The following is a 21,902-nucleotide window of genomic DNA, read 5'->3' on the forward strand; positions in this document are numbered from 1 at the left end:
GGTGACTTAAAGGATCTGCTGCTAACATCTTAGTGTTGGAAACCAAAAGACACCTTCAGATGTTTTGTGGTGCCATGCTTTGGCGGATCAGAGCTGTTTTGTTGTACAAAGGGATCCCAAGCAATGAGCAGGTTGTATTAATGTTTTAGCTTGTCAGTTTATAGCAGGCATGGGCAAACTATAGCACGCAAGCCTACTGGGCTTTTTTTATTCGGCCCACTTTTACACGTAATTTACATCAGTACATACAAACACTCCATCAGTCTGATACTGGCCTGATCCATCTGCCAAATTTTAAAACTCATTGTGACCCCTGAGCCAAAAAGTTTGCTCATCCCTGGTTTATAGTTTTCTGAGAGATGTAATAGTAGTTAGGGTATCCATTCTTTTTTTTTTAATTTGCCTTTATATATAGATATGTTTATCCCTACATTTACATGGACACCAAACTGTTTAGCACATGAAACAATTAGAAGGATTGTGTTTTAACAGATTTCTTTTACTCACATGCTTAAAAAATGTTTCAAAAATGTTCAACACTGCTGACAAACCAAGGTATCATCTTAATGGGGAATATTTTGGTTAGAGTTCAGAATTACATATCAGCAGAAAATAAGGGATTTTTAAAAGCTAAGAAATTAAACTTTACTAAATGGATTATCTATGCTAATACAAAGAAGATCTTTAGGTTTCTGGAATTATTTCTCAGTGTCTGAACCTTAGTATAAAATAGATACAGCAAAATATCAGGCATTTGTTCCAACAATCCAACAAAAGAAGCAAGAAATCACTATATTCATCAGCTGGTCTTAGTTTATCACTGTAAAAAAAAGAAAGCCAATTTTCAAGTTTTTTTTTATAACATTATTTATTTTTTATAATTTTATAACAAATATACAAATTTTTTTTTTGTTTGTTTATTTTCATCTTCCTGCCTTCCTGTTACTTGCTGTTCTAGAGTGATGCTCACTCAATGTACTATATGTACGGAGGAGAAATGTTGTCACCATTTAAAAGAAAGTGTACTAGGTCTACAGACCTTCTCCACCTCTTCTCATTTATATTCAGGAATTTTTCTGTGCTTCTCAGAGGTAACTTGGACAGGATTGAAAAATCCCCCTGAAATATCAGTGCATCATGTTTTCAAATCTTCTTCTATTAACAGTTGTAAAGGGAACAAATGTGAGATGCTCAGCATTGGGGTTTACAGTCACAAATTACAAAACACTTTTAAAATGCTAAATATGCCCTGACGATGTAGTGAAGACTTGATACCAACTTCTGAATGCTTTACCTCTGGAGAAGTGTAGAATCACAAAAGTCAATAAAAATAACAAAATCACACAAGATAACAAAAATTTATTGTTATGAGGGTTCTTGTGTCTTGGGTTTTTTTAAGGCATTTGAATACTTGCTATCATCATTATCTATATCTCATTGATTCTAAATGACCAGATATGTGCCTCCTTAATTCCACATGAAAAAAATTTAGTGGTTTCCTATTTTGTAAGTTGTCAGTCTTGCTGACAGTTTCCCAAGAAAGACCAAAGATTGATGGGATAGGGGAAATCAGCCAATCTGTCAGTACGAGAGTAGCAGATAGTCATATTGGCAGTTTGTTGTGGAAGTGTTTGCATAGCAGCTGTTTGTACATGTACTTGTTGTATAGCCCACTTCCCCTCCTTTGTAAAGATTATTGCAGAGGAAGCCAAGTATTGAACTTCTCAAACAATTGTAAACAACTTTTGTTGTTTACAATTATTACTTAATTATTATGTGAGTATTGTCTTTTATTCTGGTTCACTTATTTTGACATCTTTGTTTTTTTTTGGTTTGTGTTGCATATGTCTGACATGATAGTATCACACACACACATCTTTAGCTATGAACATAAAATTGTGACATTTGTAAAATTTAACAATCTTTATTTCAGAGGAAAGTGAGGCTCCAGCAATTGTACCGGAGATCCCAAACTCTCTCAAGGCGCCCATAAGCCAGACTCCTCCAAGCAATGTCTCAGGTAATTAGAATGTTGTGTTAATTTGTCTGTGTTCTTTATTCACATCTCGAAAAGTTGTCTGTTTTGGGCTGGATGTTTAGTGGCAGCTAAGCTACTTAGAACCATTTAGGATGCAGGAAACACACTGGAGAAGGATTTCTAAAGTAAGCCAGTTTATACTAGGCATTCCTTCCTGAATTACTTTGTAATGACTCAATTAGCTTTCATTTCTGCACAAAGGAGATTTAGTTGCATAAATTAGCTTATCATCATTGAGGAAGTGTCACAGCTAAAGGACAGTTTATAGATACAACATGCAGTTGCTGTCACACCTATGAGAATGTAATATAGACATCTGTGTATACTTTGTGCTTGAACAGAACAGACTTCTGCCATTCAAAGGCTGACAGGGGACAACAAGTAACCCAAGGGACTGGCAATGTAGACATCTGTGAAAAGGTCAACTTGACACAGGCTCTGACAATCGACCTGCAGTTCTGTCTTCTTTGATAAAAATCAGATAAACCTAAGACCACTAATTGATCTGCAGCCTGTTTAAATGTTGGCCATGCATATCTTCATTGCATATGATTATAGCAGAGAGCAATCGAATTGGCGAAAAGAGAAGACCGACTCCTGCTACAAACACAGCATGGAAATGAGAAGCACAGATATCTAAACAGGAAGGACTGAAATGGTAATCTGCCACATGTTCAAACTGCTCAAAGTCTTGGGCTAAAATACCAAGACACTAAAATAAAGTCTTTTGTTAAAACTCAAATTATAATAAAAGTTTGCCTTAAAATACAGGAAATCTACTATTTTGTAGCATTCACAGCATAGTGGGGTGATACATATGAACAGACAAAGTGACAATTTCATTTCAAAAGATTTCTAATGGCCATACTGAGAGGTGTTTAAAGTTAAAGATAAAGAAACATTTTTTTTGGTCAGTTTTCTTTATTTTTTTTATCTTTATTTATTTTCTTATTTTCCCACATTTTATATTTATAATTTTTGCTATAAATTTGTTCTGTTCATCCACTCTTGTGATTTATTTACACTCCCCTCCCATAATGCAGAGGCAGACAAGAAACACCCCCAATGGTTAGTTCAGATGAGCACTGAGGTGAACCATTCCTGTGGTTAAGATGTCCCATCCGCGGGTGCCTGTAAAATTTTATTCCATTATTCACTTTGGGATCATTACAAAGAACAAGAGGGCACTCGTTGCGTCTGTAGGAAAAGAAGTTTAAGCTCCGTATAAGGAAAGGGATTCTTCACTGTAAGGTCTGTGAAAATGTGAAATCGGCTCCCTCAGGGAGTAGTTTCAGCAACTACTATAGATTGCTTTAAGAAAAAGCTGGATGGTTTCCTAGAAGCACAGAATATAACTGGGTATTAAAGCTTTAAAGTAAAAATAACAGAGACTGTTGATCCAGGGAACATCCGATTGTCTCATGGAATTAGGAAGGATTTTTTTTCCCCTATTGAAGAAAATTGTACCAGGGCTTTTTTTTTTGCCTTCCTCTAGACCAACTATGCCTTATAGTGTTTTATATCTAGGATATGTTTATTTTGCTAGTGGTTGAACTTGATGGACTTATGTCTTTTTTCAACCTAACCTACTATGTAAGTATGTAAATAAATGGAGCAGCAGTACTGTCTGCCATATAATGTTGAAATGCTAGGTCATTAGGAACCAGCACATCGGTTACAAATTGCTGAGAGCCATCTGGAATCCCCTGTTCCAACTGCCCATCTGATTTTAGCCTGTGCAGCATGTGCTTCAGAACCGAAAACAGTGGATAGTGGTTTCACTTGCCTTATTCTACTTTGTGGCAACATAAATCACAGGAATAAATAATGAACAACCAATACTTTGGCTGGTAAATCCCAAGTATTTCCGCTGTGTATAGTGGTTTTCCTGTACTTCTGGATGTCATAGTATCTTGCATCGGGTCTCCAAGTAAAATGGAGTTGAGAGTTTTTCTAGAGAAATGCATAATATAATTTATAAAAACAAGATTTTATATGACATAGGCACTGAAGATGATGTGCTTCTTATCAGGACTTAGCACCTCTGCACAGCATAAGGATGGTGGTCCTATCTTAACTGTGTCCTGAAAGGAAATGTAGTCTGGGTCGCCCTGTCAGCTGTACGTGCCATATACATCACCCCTCTCCTCCTGTCAGGAGAAGGGTGGACATGGAGACCATGATCAGGAAGTCCATTTCCGTTCTCTTCTTAGTTTGACATGTGGACAGGAAACAAAGGGCTGATTTCACGGTCCACACAGGAAAGCAGAAACAGGTTGCTGTAAGTGTTTAGGCTTGCAGTGTGTTTTTCAGAAAGGAAGTAAGCACAGCATACTGTACAGCATTTCAGAACTGCAGAATACCTAAATAATTGTGCAAAAAATGTGTGAAAGCTACAACACTTGAAAACTTTTTTTACTTTTTGTTTTTTATGTCAGTCAGATGGAACATAACCATTTAACTCTGAGTAATATCAGCTCCTCTACCTTATTTCAATGCGGCTTTGTACACGTAATAGACTGCTGTTAAGGACCTTTCTTTAGTACTTTTAGTACTTTTTATTTCAATCTATATAAAATGCAGGATAAAAGTGACTGCTGGGATTCAAGGACAGAAGAACAGCGGTGAAATTCTCACTACCTGAGCCATTGAAGGCTTAAAAGTTTAGACCTGATACCTTATTGTATTAGAAATTATTTGAGTTGATTTACTAAAGGAATTTAGGTCAGTCACTTAGTATGTGAAATTTTACACTGCAAAGGATAATGCACTAAGATTATTGATTGCAATAAAAATTAACTTTCCTAAATAATGCAAAAGAAAAAAATGCATGATTTTCCTTGCACTGCATTAGATAGATGAAGTCAGTAGAGTTTCACCTCCATCATTAAGCTAAGGGAATTTTCCCATCCAGAGTGATTATTCACTTTTTCCAACGTTCCTAATACATTCTTTAGGGGTTACTTTTTTAGTGCAGGTGGACATGTGGGCCAATCTGACTACCTTCAGACATCTGTGCTTACAATGTGAGGTTGCTTTATTATGATGCAAGATGGAGATGTGCCAAAAAACCTCAGGTCCTAATGTATCAGGGATAAAGCAATAGTGATTGAATAAGTTTTCACCATACCCTGAGAAGTGCTGGCCGGTTGTCCTTGTAGATACACCATAAATATGGTGGTTATATTTAAATAAAATCTGTCATGAGATGAAGGTTGCTGTAGCCAGGCACCTGAAAATACTAATTGCCACTCATTAGGTATTACAAGTTTCTGATTCTCTTATGCAGCAAATAAGCAGATAAGAAATTCTTACAGAATGATGTTTTATATATGGTCAGACATTCAGATTGACAACCAGACAACTAGTATAAATGGAATCTCAGAATGGCAGTTTTACGTCACTGATGAATGGGCACCTCTTTGTTATTATTAACCTTTTTTTTACCAATTAATTGTGGATTATGGATTACAAATTTTTTTTTTTTACATTAGCAAATGTTTTGAGATTCTATAGGTTAATAATAATTATATTATATATAAAAATATTAATATAGGTTATATATTAATGTAAAGATTATTCCTTCCTGAAGAACTGCAAACTTTATGTAATTTCAGTAGTTACAACTTAGCTCAGCTTGTCAAGTTACATGCCTAAATTCTTATTAAATATTATCAGATAGATTTTTTTTAATTTATCAACCAGACCTTAAGGATTCAAGTACACAGGCATTGGTCTGCATTTCCAGGGATTTTCCTTTTTTTGTTTTTTGAAAGTTAATTTAGGTTATTATGAGGGTTAAAGCAACTCAAAAATGACTCAAAAGTGAAGTATTTCAAGCAAGTCAAAGCAAATGGGAATAAAACCAATATCCTTAAATGCATCTGAAAACATAGTACAGTTACATTCTTCCTGGAGCTAGGCTAGGACCTACTTTAGGTCCAACTTGAATGTTGTGCTTTAAGGTGTATTGAATGAGCTATTTTAACCATAATGCACTACTGCAAGGTTAAAATGGCCTATAACCGTCCCAAAATCTCAGTCAGTGAAACAAACATGTTAAATGAGATCAACTATGATTGTCTGTACTGTACTGTTCTATTACTATTGTAAAATGATGAATTTGTCATTAAGTGAAAGGAATACTAATTCTTCCCAGGGTAATAAGTACAGTTGCAGATTTTTACCCCTTACTCATTGCAAGAAAAACAGACACAGTTAAAAAAAAAGGCCTTCATTGAAATTAAATACATACTTGCCAGATATGAAAGGGAATTTATGTCCCAAGGCATAGGTCCACATAAATCACATCATTCAGTGATATAAAGTCACATCAGTCATGACACCTTGGCAACCACTGTTGTTGACTTGTTGCTTTACCACTGCTAGATATCAGATCCCCAGCCTTGTGGTAATAGTGGTCATTACCAAATTTCAATATTCCTTGCGTTATTCCTGCAAGCAAATCTGTCATTTACCAACAAGGCTGCAACAGAACATCACTGGGCATCAAGTCATCTTGACTGACCATGGATTTACATTTCTGAATGATGTGATATAACTGATGTTGGCTGTACTTCTGGGGGCATACATAATCATTAAATTTGGCAATTATGTGTTAGGACAAGGTTAAGGGAAGGCATGGGGCCTGGTTTGGTACAGAATGGTGGGTGGATGTGCCTGCTATCCTTAACCACCCTGGTTGCAAGGGTCTGTTTGAAATATGAGGTAAACTTCACACCCTTTTTTAATGTTGCCCTTTAATTCACACGAAAAAACCATATTCATGTCATTTGGTGCGCTTGCTTTTTATTTTGTATTTTTTTGCAAGGATACATGTCTCCCATGGCAGTGTTTTTCTTTCTAAGCATTTTACTAAAACAAATGAATTAACTCTGGGGCTGATTTTGTAGCAAAAAGCCTAAGTTTAAATATGTCCACCAAATGGATTGTCATTGAGCATAGTGGCCATTGGTAACCAAGTGGTTAACATTCCTGCGTTGCAACCCTTAATTTGGAAGCCCACCTGGAAAGCTACCTACATGCATTATATATGTTCTCCCATTATGTAGGTCAGATTCTTCAATTTTCTCCTCAAACCAAAAACATACTAGTAGGCAATTTCCTAATGCCTTCACTTCTTCCAGGAGTCTGGTAAGGAAAAAAGATTGTGAGTATAGAAGACAGGGTTTTATACTATCTCTGATTTCTCGTAATTAATATTTATAAAGGAATTTATTTTTTGTTGCCACTCCCTAATAAATTGAAGTATTTTAATGTGTAGAAAAGAGACGGGAATTAAGTTGGCAAAAGAATAATTATGTATGTATATACTTAAACATCATACATATTAACAAAAGACATATGTATATCTTAAACTCTGTTGTAGCATCACAAAGTTCAGATATTCAAGCTATACAGTTCACTTGTAACAACTAAGGGATTATCCATTTCAATCAAATATGTGTTCCAACGTGTTTCGTCAATTAGGCTTCTTCAGAGGTACGATTGTGACGGTTATTTTCTAAGTGTATTGAAAGATAATGAATAAATGAGAAAATAAATATACATACAGTAAGTAGATATAGGAGAATTTATAGTATGTATATAATAGTAGTATATATGAACATTAATGAAATAAATATAAATACAGCAACAATAATATTTTTCAATTGGCATTTGATAATAATGTTTTCTATTAATATATGGTATGGATACATTAAAGATAGTACACATCTAGACAAAATAATATGATAACAGGTTCTAATATATGTACATACAAGTTATGACAGTACTTTCTAGTTGTTTGTTTATGATATGAATGCATGGTTTTCACAATGATATAGAAATAATTGTGTTGGCACTTACTGTGATGATGATGAGGTTGGTAGAGTAATACGTCCCAAATGGAGTAAAGAAGGTTGATATATGGGGAAACAGGCTGTATGTACCTGGAGAATAAGAGGAAAATACTTTTAGTTGGTTCAATACTTCTGTGTGGAACCTTAGGATTTTTGGAGAATTATTTGTGGAGTTTTCTCTTTTTAAAGTAGATGGTCTCCATATAGGGTATATAAATACATAAATAACCTATTTCAAATGTAATCCCTGTCTCTTTTCTACACATTTAAATACTAAGATTGTGAGTACCTAAAGGACACATAAACCGGTGTAAATAAATCAGTGTTTGTAAATGCTGCCTCATATGTCAGCACCGGATACACCCTTGAAAACAGGATGGTTTTTTCCTATGCAGATGATGGAAAACTGGTGGGTTTTCAACCAAGAATTTGTTTAACAGGAATTTTGAGATGGGATAGGAGGGCACACTGGATAAGTAGACCTTCGAATTAGGTGCAATTCCTATTACTCCTGGTGCAGCTTACAATTAACTCCATTACCTCCTGTATCTAAAAAACAACCAAATTTACACCTTCTCTACTCCTAAAAACTCCAATGACACTCTCTACTTTGCATTTTAAATCCTCTTTTCTCCTGGAGAAGATTAGCTTTGCAAACACATTTAATACTTGTGTCATGGTATAGTAAAGAGAATTTTGATATGGCTAGGAAAACCCTTTGACGAACGTGGGCCACTCCTGCTCTTACTCCACAGCTATACAGTTTCCTAATATTCCTTTGTTTGTTTGTAAAGTACATATCTTATTGTTAAAAATAAGTGATTTATTTCTGTTTTCAGTACTATTTATTGATATTCAACCTGGCCACAGTGATTTTCAGCATATTTAAACAGTTTTAATTAAATTCTTGAGAGATGCTTTTTGTTGAAAATTTGCTAATGATATGTAAATTTTGGTTGTAAAGTGCTGTGGAATCCATGGGGCCTGCTGTTCAAAGATCATATAACAACCTTAGATTGGCGGTGCAGTCTTGTCTGTATTTATGCTTCCATCAACATCAAACGATGCCATTTACATGCAGATTGCCATTGTCAAACACATGGTATCTTGTCAAAATATTTGGCATGTGGATAATTTTTCAAATTAATGACATTCCCCCACTTTAAAATTAACACATTGAAGTCCATGTTAGTCCAAATCATACATTTTCTATTCTTGTCACAAAAATAACATAATAGTATATTTCATGCTGATTTCTGATTGCGACAGTGGGCTAGCAAGCATGAGAAGATCCATACATTATTCTGCCTGTGAGAGAATGCGTGCTAAGCTATCAATCAGTTAATGGTGTGTATGGCAGTTTTAGCACTACATCCATTGTCACTCCGCTATTTCAACGTTATGCTTGCAAGCAAACGTTGATTGTCTGTTGTCTTTATATGGGATGTGGCCCAAAAATGAATTGCCTATTACAGTTTATGCATAAAAATATTATTGTTTTAATAGTATTTTATTGAATATTTCTATTTGTGTTTTCAGGAATTGATACAAACACATAAACCTAAACAATCATAAATGATAGAAGCTTGACATCTGTCTCTTGCTTTTAAAAATGCAGGTGTCCCTATCTTGTTTTGCCAATATTCAATATTCTTTTTTTTTACTAGTAGATGGTATACATGGTAATAGAATAGTTTCTGCACAAAGGTTCTCCTAAGCCTTTATGCAGCCCAAAATGGCTCAGTGTTATATGATCCCATGCGGTCTGCTAGTCTAACAGCAAGTTAGCCTTTGGAAAAGTCAAGTTTTACATTTGCAACTGTTATTTAGGTGTCAGCACCTGAGAACATTGCTATTAAAGGTTTTGTAAAGGGCTATTAGGGCTATTTATAAAGCAATGAATCTGACATTCACTGAAACATTCCCTGGTGGAGAATCAATTACAGCTATTGAAACACATGGGCCAGGAAGATTCCTTTGCTAAGCCAAAGCTAGACCTCTCCAATGTGAAGCCTGAACTTTGCTAATTGGAGCGTTCTTGATTTGACTCAGCAGAAGGTATGTCTATCTCTAAAAGCTAGGTATTTGTGGGCTCCAATGTTTTATATTTATCATATATATCTCATATATTAGTTACAACATTTTCATTATATGAACTTTGTCTTGATTTGTTCTTTCTTTCCAGGTAAAGAGACAGATTATGCTAATTATTACAGAGGATTATGGGACTGCATGGGAGATCATCCAGATGAACTTTCCTTTAAACATGGTGATGTCATATACATTCTCAGCAGGGTAAGTTACTCAACAACATGTTTGGTGGAACAATGGTCTGGGTGCTGCTATTGTTTGATAAATGCCATGAAAGGACACTTGGCATTCCCATCAGTTCTGCATGTGCTACCCATAGTTCTATCTCTTACACAAATTGTCTGCACAGTTACAGTAATGAATGACTTTGTCAGTGAAACACAATCACATTTGCAAACTGAACCTAATAACAGGAATCAACTTAAAAGACTGTTTATGCATACCTAAGGATTTGGCTTTAGTCCAAAGTAAAGCCTGAATAATGAACAATTATTATAGAATGCCCACCAGTGCCTAGTGATACATTCTATGTTATGTTTTAGTTTCCCTTTCAAAGGAGATGTAATGATTAGAATTTTTCTTTAACAAATGGGGAATATTGGAGAGGTCACCAAGAACCACTTCACATAAACAAGATTTCCATACCTGGTTCCAGGATACCTGGTAAATGTTGATTTTCTTTTATATGTATATATGTGCAAGATAATATATTAGCAACAATAATGCCTGAGTAACTGTACAAAACATTACAATGTATCAAGTAGATGCGATGGAAGCCAGATAATTTAAACAACTTATATACTCTCTGACACCCCCATTGAAAATCATCAAAAATTTGTCCTTAAATAATCATATTTATTAAAACTATAACATAAAACCAATATATATATATATATATATATATATATATATATATAGTACAAACATCAAAACAGATAAAAGCTCTCCACCACCAGGGTAGATTTTGCATGGAATGGGAATGACTCTTGGAGGAAATCATCAAATAATCATCAGGTATCCTTCATTAGGGTCATTAGTACAAAGAGCGAGGAGCTTCCCTCTTAAAAAGATGTCACCAAATAGATGTATGTCTATTGGAAGATTTACCCTTACCCCAATTACTGTAAAATTTCCCTTCAATGTGTGCCTTGAAAACAATGGTCGCCAGGACGAATAATTCTAACAAGCAGGGACAAATGAAGCTATAAAAAACTGAAAAGTGATTTTATGTCTTCCCTAAACCTGTTTTGGCTATATATATACTTTATTTGGGTAATTAGCAATGGATCTTGGTGTTCCATAGACTTATTTGTGACTTTTATAGTAGCATTTTGCCAGTGGTGGACACAGAGAACAGGGAGACCCATGAATAATGTATTCTAATTTATTTTTAATTGCTCCTAATAATAAGTTAATAATGTAATTTAATACATTGATCCAGTTGAGTGTACTACCCTTACAAAGGCAGAAATGTTATGATATTAAAGGTACCTTCAGCCATCTGTATAGCAGCAGATCCAGCAACAACAGATCTTTTTATAAACATGCAAATTCACATTGTGCTAATTTGCATTTGTGTCCATGAACTACTATGGACTGTCTTAAGGGAAACAGTTGTGGTTGGCCAGGAAAGTCCATCCTTCCTAATAAACTTTTCCCCAAGTTGACCAGGCTAAAAGCATTAGTAAGGACACATTTACATCACATATCACGCTAAACTGTGTTTGCCTATACAGTCCCAATGCATGGCCAAGTCAGAAAGCCTTGTTTTGTATTGTTACAGTTCCATATAATATTACAGCATTGTAAAAATAAGACAGGCAGGATATTATTGCAATGCTATGGTGAATGTTATAAAAAAGGCACCACAATGCATAACTGCTTCGGTATGAGGCTACCCTGACCGATTCTAATAGAGGCCACAAGTACAAAACTTTTCCTAAACCAACCACAAATATTCTATTTGAAAAAAATATTATTCAACATTCACATTTATGTTTGCCACATTCATCAATGTATTTAACAATTTATATTAGTTTTAATTTATTTATAATATTCAGTCATTTTGAAACATTTTTCTTATAGCATAAAATACATTTAAGTTATTCTTAATATGTTATTATGTTAGTTATTTTGCCTTTTTAATATATTTCAACTAATCTTTTTTTAAACAAACCTGGATTTTGCCCAGCACATTCATTTTGTTTAAGCTAAGGTAATTCAAAATATGAAAAAACCTTTCCTTTTTTTTCTATTAAACAAGGAATGCACTTGGTAAACACTTTCTAAACCAGCAAATGTTCATTGTGAACATGTCAGCGTGTGCTTGTGATGTTCCCTTTAATTCCACTATGACTATGATTTATGAAATATGACTGCACAATCTTCAAAGTAACTGGATTCCTACAATGAAGTAACATCAACCTCACATACTTTTCCCATGTATACTGTCATGCGGTTAGATCCCACAATAAAACTTCCATTAATTACTGCGTATTAACAATGACATTTTGTGTCGCCACAGTATGCTTCTCCAATAATCCCCGATCCATCAACAGCATCCACTTTCTGTTATTCCCAAGCAATGTTTTTCTTACTATCGCCTATAATGTACTAAGGATCTGCACACATTTTTTTTTGTTTAAAATGGAAAAAATGTAGGTTATTTTAGCAAATATAAGTATATATATATATATATATATATATGTGCATTTATATACTGTGGCAATGTCACCTTTTGCTGCCTGCAATTTACAAAATCCATAATCTTACTGTGAGTGTTAACCAAACACCAGTAGAAGGTTGCACCACCAGTGTTATCATTTAATATCTCCTTAATGCTGAATGTTACATTCGGTCCAAAATGGTCATACAGTTTTTCATACCCAAATAATAGTTGTTAGTCTATGAGCTCTATTTAGAAAACAGAGAATCTGACATTCCCTCATGGGAATCTTGCAGCTCCATGGGTTTTAATGGTAATATTTAATTCCCGCAAGGGAATGTTTAGGGGAATGTCAGATTCTCTGTTTTATGAATAGAGCCCTATGTGTAGGAACTCACACTCCTGGTATTTACCAGGATTCTTGGTTTACCCTTGTTTATCATAGTAGTACACTAACAGAATGGGCTACACTGCCTTGGTCACATGTCTTTTCATAAAGTAGCATTTAGTTCTTCCATCAATGGGCCTGATTTATTAAAGCTCTCCAAGACTGGAGAAGATACACTTTTATCGGTGATGGAGATGAGAATAAATCAGTTCTGCAGCAGCAATCCTGTCTGGGTATTATTAAGGATTATACCTACGTGGTGTTATTTTGTTGTCTGGTAATTCATTGGTTTCTTGGTCCAGTGTAAATTTGTATTATTGTTGACTTCAGTATTAGTGTACATGAACCTGAATGTGCCTCACACAAGGTCCCAACTTTCAGCTACACTGAAATTAAAAAAAAAAAACATTACTCTCTATATAACTACTCAATTTCCCATGCTTTACAAATACCAAACATTAGGTACATTCACCTAAGAAGAATGTGGGCTGTCTTTAAGACCCACAAAATCCCACTATGGATCCACCCTACGTATGTACAGTTATGGACTAGCAATCAAAGAATCATACATATAGATGAGACAACTGTTCCATGAGAACCCTTTGTTTCATGTGTTCTTTTGTTTTAAAAAAATCATTTCCATGTGCTAGAAATGATCACCAAGTCACAAGTGAAATATGAATCAACAACAAAAGATTCTGATAGCTTTTTTTTTTTTTTTTTTACCTTATTAACAGAGTGATTGTTAGGACTCGTTTCTCTTAGATTGCTACAAAGATTGCTAAAAAGTTTGCACATAGCATAGCCTTCTGTCTCTCTCGTTGGGCCTAATTTATTAAAGCCCTCCAAGGCTGGAGAAGATACACTTTCATCAGCGAAGCTGGATGATCCAGCAAACCTGGAATGGATCTGGTTCAGAATTGAATACATTTGTTAACAAATAGCAAATGACTTTTAAGAAATTCATTTCAGGTTTGCTGGATCACTCAGCTTAACTGATGAAAAATTCTGAGAGCTTTAATAAATCAGGCCTTTTGTCTTCATGGCAAAGGGTAGATATTAGTGATTATTTTATAGTAGTGCTGTGTTGAATTAATATGAAATTAAAATATAACTATACCATAATTTTTAGTCAAAATTACCTTATAATTAGATTAGTTGTACCCAATCCATATTTTCAAACTGTCCAGCCAACAGGAGTGTGTACCTGGCCAACCCAAATGTATCATTCATAATACTCACGCTTTGTCTGTTGCTTCAACCACAAACACATATTAGTACAAATTGAAAGCACATTACAGTAATATGGTAATTATTTACAGAATTAGCACTTTGTGTGTATAGTGAACTTCTCATTCTATTCACCTTGTCTACTTAATACTTTTCAAATACATTAAAGTACATTGGCTCATCTCTAGTTGCTTTTAAAGTACATTTGCACAACAAAAAAAAAAAAAAACAAGAACTTCTGTTGCATGAATTTCCTTGCAAACTGTTAATAAATATACCCCCTCATTGTCAGGAAAAAAAAGGTGTACAACTTAGATCTTGTTCCTATCTCAGCATAGGTCCCCATTTTCACATATATTTCCATGCAATATAATCCCTTATAATGTTATGAACTGTCTAGATTTTACAAGTATGTATAAAGGAAGTTGTGGCCTTCCTAGTTTCAAGTATGGCATAATTATTATAAATGGTTGAGTTACAACAGAAAATGTACAAGTCAGATCACGTAAAAAAGTCAGTTCTCTGATTATAACAGTTTGGAAAGATATGTGCGCAAAACATAAGCCTTTTTCTTTCCCTTTTTTTTATCTGTGTAGCCATCCAGACACATACTTTTGCCTCTCAGTATCCTCTCTGCTTGCTAAACCAATTATACATATTGGTTGTATTGGGGAAAAATACAAACATTTTAAAATGACTTAAAAGTGAACTAGTTCTTTGCCCATGCAGCTCTGTCCTCCAGCATTGTGTTCACTTGGAGGAGCAGGAAGGAGAAACAGTGACTTCCTTTATACCCCTATGTGCTTTAGCAGGCAATTACTAAACACAATCACTGTCACGCAGAAGAAAGGCAAGTGAGCCAAATGCTCCCTGTACCCTTTTTGTTGGGTAGACTTAAGGAACTCAATCTGCTGTTGGGTGTTGTGTTAAAGCTGAACTCAAATATAATTTATCCTTCAATTAGCTCCTATACCACGTGTGAAACTTCCACAATTTTATATTTTAAATAAAAGTTTAAATTTTCTTCTCTCAACTCCCTCATATTGTTTGAGACTGCCCTCACCTTCTAGATTGTAAGCTCTTCTGGGCAGGGTTCTCTCCTTCTGTGTCACTCTCTGTAGCTGTCTGTGATTTGCAACCCCTATTTAATGTACAGCGCTGTGTAATATGTTAGCGTTATAAAAACCCTGTTTATTAATAATAATAATAATAATAATAATAATAATAATAATATTAACTGCAGATGAAATCATCATTATCAGTGGCCACTTCTTTCAGCCTTAGACCTGTTCACATTCTCCCACACAACACATCCCTGCCATTAGGATGCATGCTGAGCTACCACCCACACATGATACAGCCATATTGAATGACATTCCAGACGGCTAATAGATGGAAGGGGAGGGCTGTAGATGGTGAAGTAGAAGAGGAGAGGGCTTGATGATGTTAGTTGTCCATCATCCCAGAAATGCCTTGGGATTAGGAAAATTGCTGTATGTTCTAAGGCTGGCACTGCAGGAAGGGAAGACTTCATGATTCCAGCACAGCAGAGGACACAAGCATTAGCCTGACAAGAAAACCTGTCTGGCACTTAATGGCTACAGTTACAATTTATAATATTTTCTGTTCATGCAAAGAAAGCATTGACATGCAAATTGATGCAATGTTATAAATAGTGTGTGGCCTGAATTTTGGGGGGTTTATTGATGGATGGGACTCATTAATTCTTTATCCAATGCACAAAATTCCCTAGTTATTCTTTAAATATCTTTTTTTATAATGCCCTCAGTGGAAGCCTTAGTAAATCTTTCTAACATGACAAGACAATTGTCCAAGACTCAGGCCATTGTGTAAGAGTTTGGCACAATCTACTTATGCAAGGAACTTAATTAACAATGAAATGAAGAAGAGAAGATTCAGTAACTGCCTGTCTGCCAGCTCCAAGAACCCATCATTTGTTTTAACCAAAAAAAGAATGCTATAGCTGCATAAATATTATGATAGATAATGTTGTAATTACTGTCATTCCTGCATCCAGTTTTGACATTCTGATTGTTAATTAAGTTGGCATCAAAATTAAGTAATGTCTGAGTTCCTTTCACCTTGAGCATATGTTCATATTTCCTCTGGACATTTTTATTATGTCAACTTTAAACTTACGTGTAATTGCTATTTTTGTCTTTCTTAAATCATTTCTTCAATTTTCTAAAAAAAAATTTTAACTGTATGCTTTAAAAACATTTGCACAAAAGTGGTAAATAACACCCTCACAATCTTATTTAACCTGTCTTTTGTGAAAGTGCCCGGGTTTGTATTGTGAAGGGCCCTTAGACTTTATTTTGTACAAAATAATTTTCTGGGGTGAAACAAAATTTACATTGACATCTAGCATTAGTAAAAACGGAACATTACACACAAATCAAATGGACTGCAAAAGACACGTAGAACAGCTAATAAAATCACCATAGAACTAACTAAGCACCTCTGTGACCTAGTCAACATAATAACTATTTTGGAGTGTCACCAAGCTGGAATTTCCAGCTGCCATTCTGGAAAATGCTTGTATTTCAGGCGTAACTGTGAAAAGAGTAAAAAGGACAAAAAAAAAAAAAAAAAAAAAAAAAAAGGTAATATGGTATGATATGACTTTTTTTGTGAGAAGGCTTAAAGTTCCTCAAAAGTTCCATCATCCTTCAGGGCCGATTTGTATTTTGCATTGCTGCTGCAGAGCACATGGCATGTCTTTTATGAAGTGTCAGTGTGTGCTCTTGTATGTACCCTTTCTTTTCCTATAGCTCCCCACTTATAAATTATATCTGACCGTTTTAACCGAACAACCCCGCCCCCCCCCATAGTATAAAGAAGAAGCCGGGTAGAGATGTTCGTTAGTCCCAATGAACTTCCTTCTATAGAATATTAGAATAACGCTGTTTCTTTATAAGTATATAGCAGTGAGTCAGCATTGCCAACCTAGAACAAGAGGAGTATTAAAAATACTATATTCAAAATCTAAGGACTGATAAGCCGCAATTTATTATATCTTTGTTCTTGGGTATTAGACTTTATTTTATCGATAAATGTTTTTGTATGTCTACCTTCCATTGATTGTGTGGTACTGTTTTTTATGGTTATGAGTCTACTAACTGACTCCTAATATCCTTATAAACTCTTGTAGGAGGTACATTAGACTTTATATTGAGTACAATATACAAGAGCACAATTCATCCACTCATTTCCCTTGGGTCTAGTAGCATTTTTAAGTAATAAATTGCTTTTATGTCCAAGACTACAAAATCATGGATCATAAAATATACAGTAACAGTACCCTATGTTGTAAATAAATTTATGATTTTGAGGTGCTAAAACCTTGTAATATTACCATTCATCCCTGCCAATAAACTCCCATATTTATGACCATACTTACATTTTTATGTATATGCTAACACAAAACACAGAGATCACAACACTTCCACTGTTAAAGAAAATGTACAGATCATTTATACTCAATGAATATATATATATATATATATATATATTTATTTATTTATATATAAATATATATAAATACATACCTAATTTTTATGAAGTTTGTTTTGAAATCAAATTTAACATTTGTAATGACTTTAGTTTCACTTTAAGTGGAATTGTAGTCAAAGTAAATATGCAATCAGATATTATGTTAACAACCTTCATTTTCATAGTGTTTCCTCCATTGCCTTGTTACAACCCTCCTAAAGGGTCAATAGATATAAATGGCACTACATTTAGACCCAGGGCACTCAGTAAAAAAACTAGTGCATTCTACACCCTCTCTTCATTTGCAATGGAGGTCTGTGTGAGGACAATTTCTGGCAATTTCGGTATATCAGGACTGAAATGGGAGTCTTGATATATCTTATACAACAGCAGCTAAGATAATTTACCTCTACCCCATTCAATCCAAAGGGAAAAGTGGAGATTAATAAAACTTTTTTTATCAGATTGGGGAAGGATCTTTGTTTTGTTGCTGTTTGTCTTTCGTGGCTTCTTCAATGTATTTTGTAAATGGTCATCCTGCTAGTAATACACAGAATCTCACATTCCCTCAAACATTCCCTGCTTTCTGCTATTGAAACACATGAACCTGGAATATTCCCAAAAGGGAATGTTTGAGGGAATGTCTGATTCCCTGTTTTATAGATAGAGCCCCTTCTGTCCCTGCTATCGGCCCTGGAAAGCAGCAGGTAAAGTTTTATCTTCCAATTGGTAAACGTTTGCTAGATGCAACAGTCTAAGAATGGAGATCCCCTCACCTTAAGGAGTTACTAAGTCACCTTAAGTAGTTACTCCTACTTTTTGCTGCATTCGTGGGTCAGGTATTGAATGGAACAGTTTTTACTGGGACCATAAAAAAATCTACTTTATCTATAACTGAAAAAAGCATGCTCCAATTTTCACTTAAGAACACAGAGCACTTTAAATCAAATTGTCCAGGAACTGTCCTTTTTGGTAGTTTTCTGAAGATGCTTGACAGTTATATTAAAACATATCCACAACCCAGAACAAAAATGTAATGTTGCAGCTTTTTTTAAATATATATAATCACTCTTCATGGACATAGAATTATTTTAATCCTGCCAGAAATTTATTGTCCTTGTAACTTCCTGTGTACTGCACTGAAATTAAAACTGCGTTTGAGCTACCTGAACTATCTTTAGTGAGCTTCAAAGCAATGACCTTTTAGGCAATGGTGATCATAAGAGGTGTCTGTAGTCCAAATAAAGGTAGAAGCCTGGATGGACAGTGTTGCTCCCCCATAGATTCAGTACAGTGAGTGTGTTTTGTTACTCTAAAGCTACGTACACACTTCCAATTATTATCGTCGGAAAACGAACGACGAACGTTCCTGCACGATATATACGAACGATCGTACAGCACCGATCCTGCATTTTGCTGCATTCGTGGGTCAGGTATTGAATGGAACAGTTTTTACTGGGACCATAAAAAAATCTACTTTATCTATAACTGAAAAAAGCATGCTCCGATTTTCACTTAAGAACACAGAGCATTTTAAATCAAATTGTCCAGGAACTGTCCTTTTTGGTAGTTTTCTGAAGATGCTTGACAGTTATATTAAAACATATCCACAGCCCAGAACAAAAATGTAATGTTGCAGCTTTCTTTAAATGTATATAATCACTCTTCATGGACATGAGAATTATTTTAATCCTGCCAGAAATTTATTGTCCTTGTAACTTCCTGTGTACTGCACTGAAATTAAAACTGTGTTTGAGCTACCTGAACTATCTTTAGTGAGCTTCAAAGCAATGACCTTTTAGGCAATGGTAATCATAAGAAGTGTCTGTAGTCCAAATCAAGGTAGAAGCCTGGATGGACAGTGTTGCTCCCCCATAGATTCAGTACAGTGAGTGTGTTTTGTTACTCTAAGGCTGCATTCACATGTTGGACTTTTGTCGTTGGAAAAGATCTTTCACAATCCCTTCCAACCACAAAAGACTGAAAGATGCATGAACGAGCACTGTACATACAGCGCCGTTCTACTCTATTAGAAGGGGAGGGCGAGTGAGCTGCATCAGGCTGTCCTCTCTCCCCTTCATTTGCATTACGGTCGTTCGTTGTTCGTGTATCTGCCAGGATGGATCCATGAACGAGGTTACACAACCACTGCACACACATCAGATTCTCGCCTGTTATTAGTCCTGAAACCATTATCAGACGAGAATCCTCTGACACGTGTAAGTAGCCTAAGACAGGATGTCTGTGATTTGCACAAATGTCTGGATGAAAATAAAGCAATAAAGTTTGGATTTAGATACACTTTAAAGCAGCAGTTGCCAACTGGTGGTCCACGAAAAAATTTTGGTGGTCCGTAGCTCTGGCCAGAGCTGAGAACCATGTGTCTCCCGTATGGATCACAGGGTGTGTCTCTGGACACAACCCACATACATACTCTCCCATCGCAGGCGGGTTCTGGCATCATGATGTCACTCGGGGGGAAGTTTGTTCCTCTGTGAGTAACACACAGCTCTCGGCGCATGCGTGGTCCAGGAGGTCCAAAAAATTGTCAATCACTGTTTTAAAGCACTGAATTCTACAGGTTTGCTCATAAAGATACATGGCAAGCTCTATTAACCTCCTGGGAGGTAACCCCGAGTGTGACTCAGGGTAGAAAAAAGAAGCTAAAAGTGGTAACCCTGAGTCACACTCGTGGTAGGTAAACCTATGGGAAAAAATAAATGTAAAGTAAATCGAGTGTTACCTGACCTGCAGGTGTCCCGCGTGATTTTCCATGTCTTCTTTCTTCTGTCGCGTCTTCTTTCTTCTTCCTCCGGCGTCTTCTGCACTCAATGTGTCACCAGGGAGTTACTGGTGATGTTGGTGCGTGCGTACGTTGCCGGTGGGGCGGGAAATTCAAAATCCATTCGTATTGCATTCAATACAAAATAACTGTATTGAATGCAATACAGTGGATTTATATGTGTAAAACAGTACACTGTCTTGCATGAACATTTATTTTACAGTATAATGTAATAGTATGAGTATATAATATATTTAAAAAAATTAAAAATTAAAAAAAAAATTGTATTTATTATTTTGACATGATTTTGTGTTTACAACTTTTTCATATTCATACTATTATTATACCGTAAAATACATTTCTGTGAAAAACAATGTACCGCTTCTAGACATTTAAAATCCAAACAGAAATGAACCGCTCAGGAAGTTAAAATATAATGACAAACAAGATTGAACCGAGTTTAGGTGACTTGAATAAGAGAGATTTACATTGGTTCCCTGGCAATCAGGATTTTAAAAGTGAAGAAAAGAAGTACTTTATTACCTGTGGGTTCTGTGTATTTTACCAGAGTGACCATTCACCACTGCTGGTCACCATTGCCAGTCTGGAAAGCAGCAGTATTCTGGGTGCTTACTTTTACTTTGTAAAGTTGAGTTTACAGTCAAAGGAAGAGAAAAGTGTTTAAAAACACCACTGTTCTCCAGTGTTTCCTTTGAAATTTGCCTCTTCAAAAGTGGCATACAACAGGGGCCCCTCATAAAGTGGGCATCAGGCTGATTTCCACTTTATAAATATAGTGATCAGCACTATAGCACAAATATATCATAGTCATTTTATAAGGGGTGATCAAGGTGAAAATTGGCAGCCTTTTCAGATAGAGCTGGTAATTTGAACAATCAATTCACCTCTTTAGACATAGGGACCAGCTTTAATAAAGCTCTCTAGGACTAGACAAGATAGACTATCATGGGAAAACCTTGATGTTTGAGCAAACCTTGAATAGAACGGGTTTGAAAATATTTTCCAAATGAAAGCAAATGATTTTTGAGATATCTATTTCAGGTTTCCTGGATCATCCATGTTCTCCCTTGATAGTCTATCTTTTTCATTCTTGGAGAATAATAAATCAGGCCCATAGTCTCTGATGATTTAATGGAAGATGAGTTTATCTGCAATGCATGCAGTCATACAAGTAAATGGGGGCTTGTTTGAAATCCTTGTTTGAAAAAGTAAAATCCTTAATGTCCATACCCTTGGTACAGACTGACTTTAAGGATTTTACAGAAGCTCTTTTTACCCTATCCAGGACTTGTTCTTGTGCCAAAAATGAC

The 21,902-nt window shown here is 35.4% G+C and overlaps 1 protein-coding gene across 1 annotated transcript in view; it reads left to right on the forward strand.

Moving 5' to 3' along the window:
• SKAP2 (src kinase associated phosphoprotein 2) overlaps positions 1–21,902 on the forward strand; it is a 138,581-nt gene that overhangs the window by 107,805 nt on the left and 8,874 nt on the right. The window contains exons 10-11 of the mRNA XM_072412498.1: positions 1,934–2,020; positions 10,085–10,194. Coding sequence (XP_072268599.1) covers positions 1,934–2,020; positions 10,085–10,194 — 197 coding nt within the window. The remainder of the gene's footprint in view (positions 1–1,933; positions 2,021–10,084; positions 10,195–21,902) is intronic.

The sequence above is a fragment of the Pyxicephalus adspersus genome, chromosome 5, assembly GCF_032062135.1.
Source record: "Pyxicephalus adspersus chromosome 5, UCB_Pads_2.0, whole genome shotgun sequence".
In the NCBI taxonomy this organism is placed as follows: Eukaryota; Metazoa; Chordata; class Amphibia; order Anura; family Pyxicephalidae; genus Pyxicephalus; species Pyxicephalus adspersus.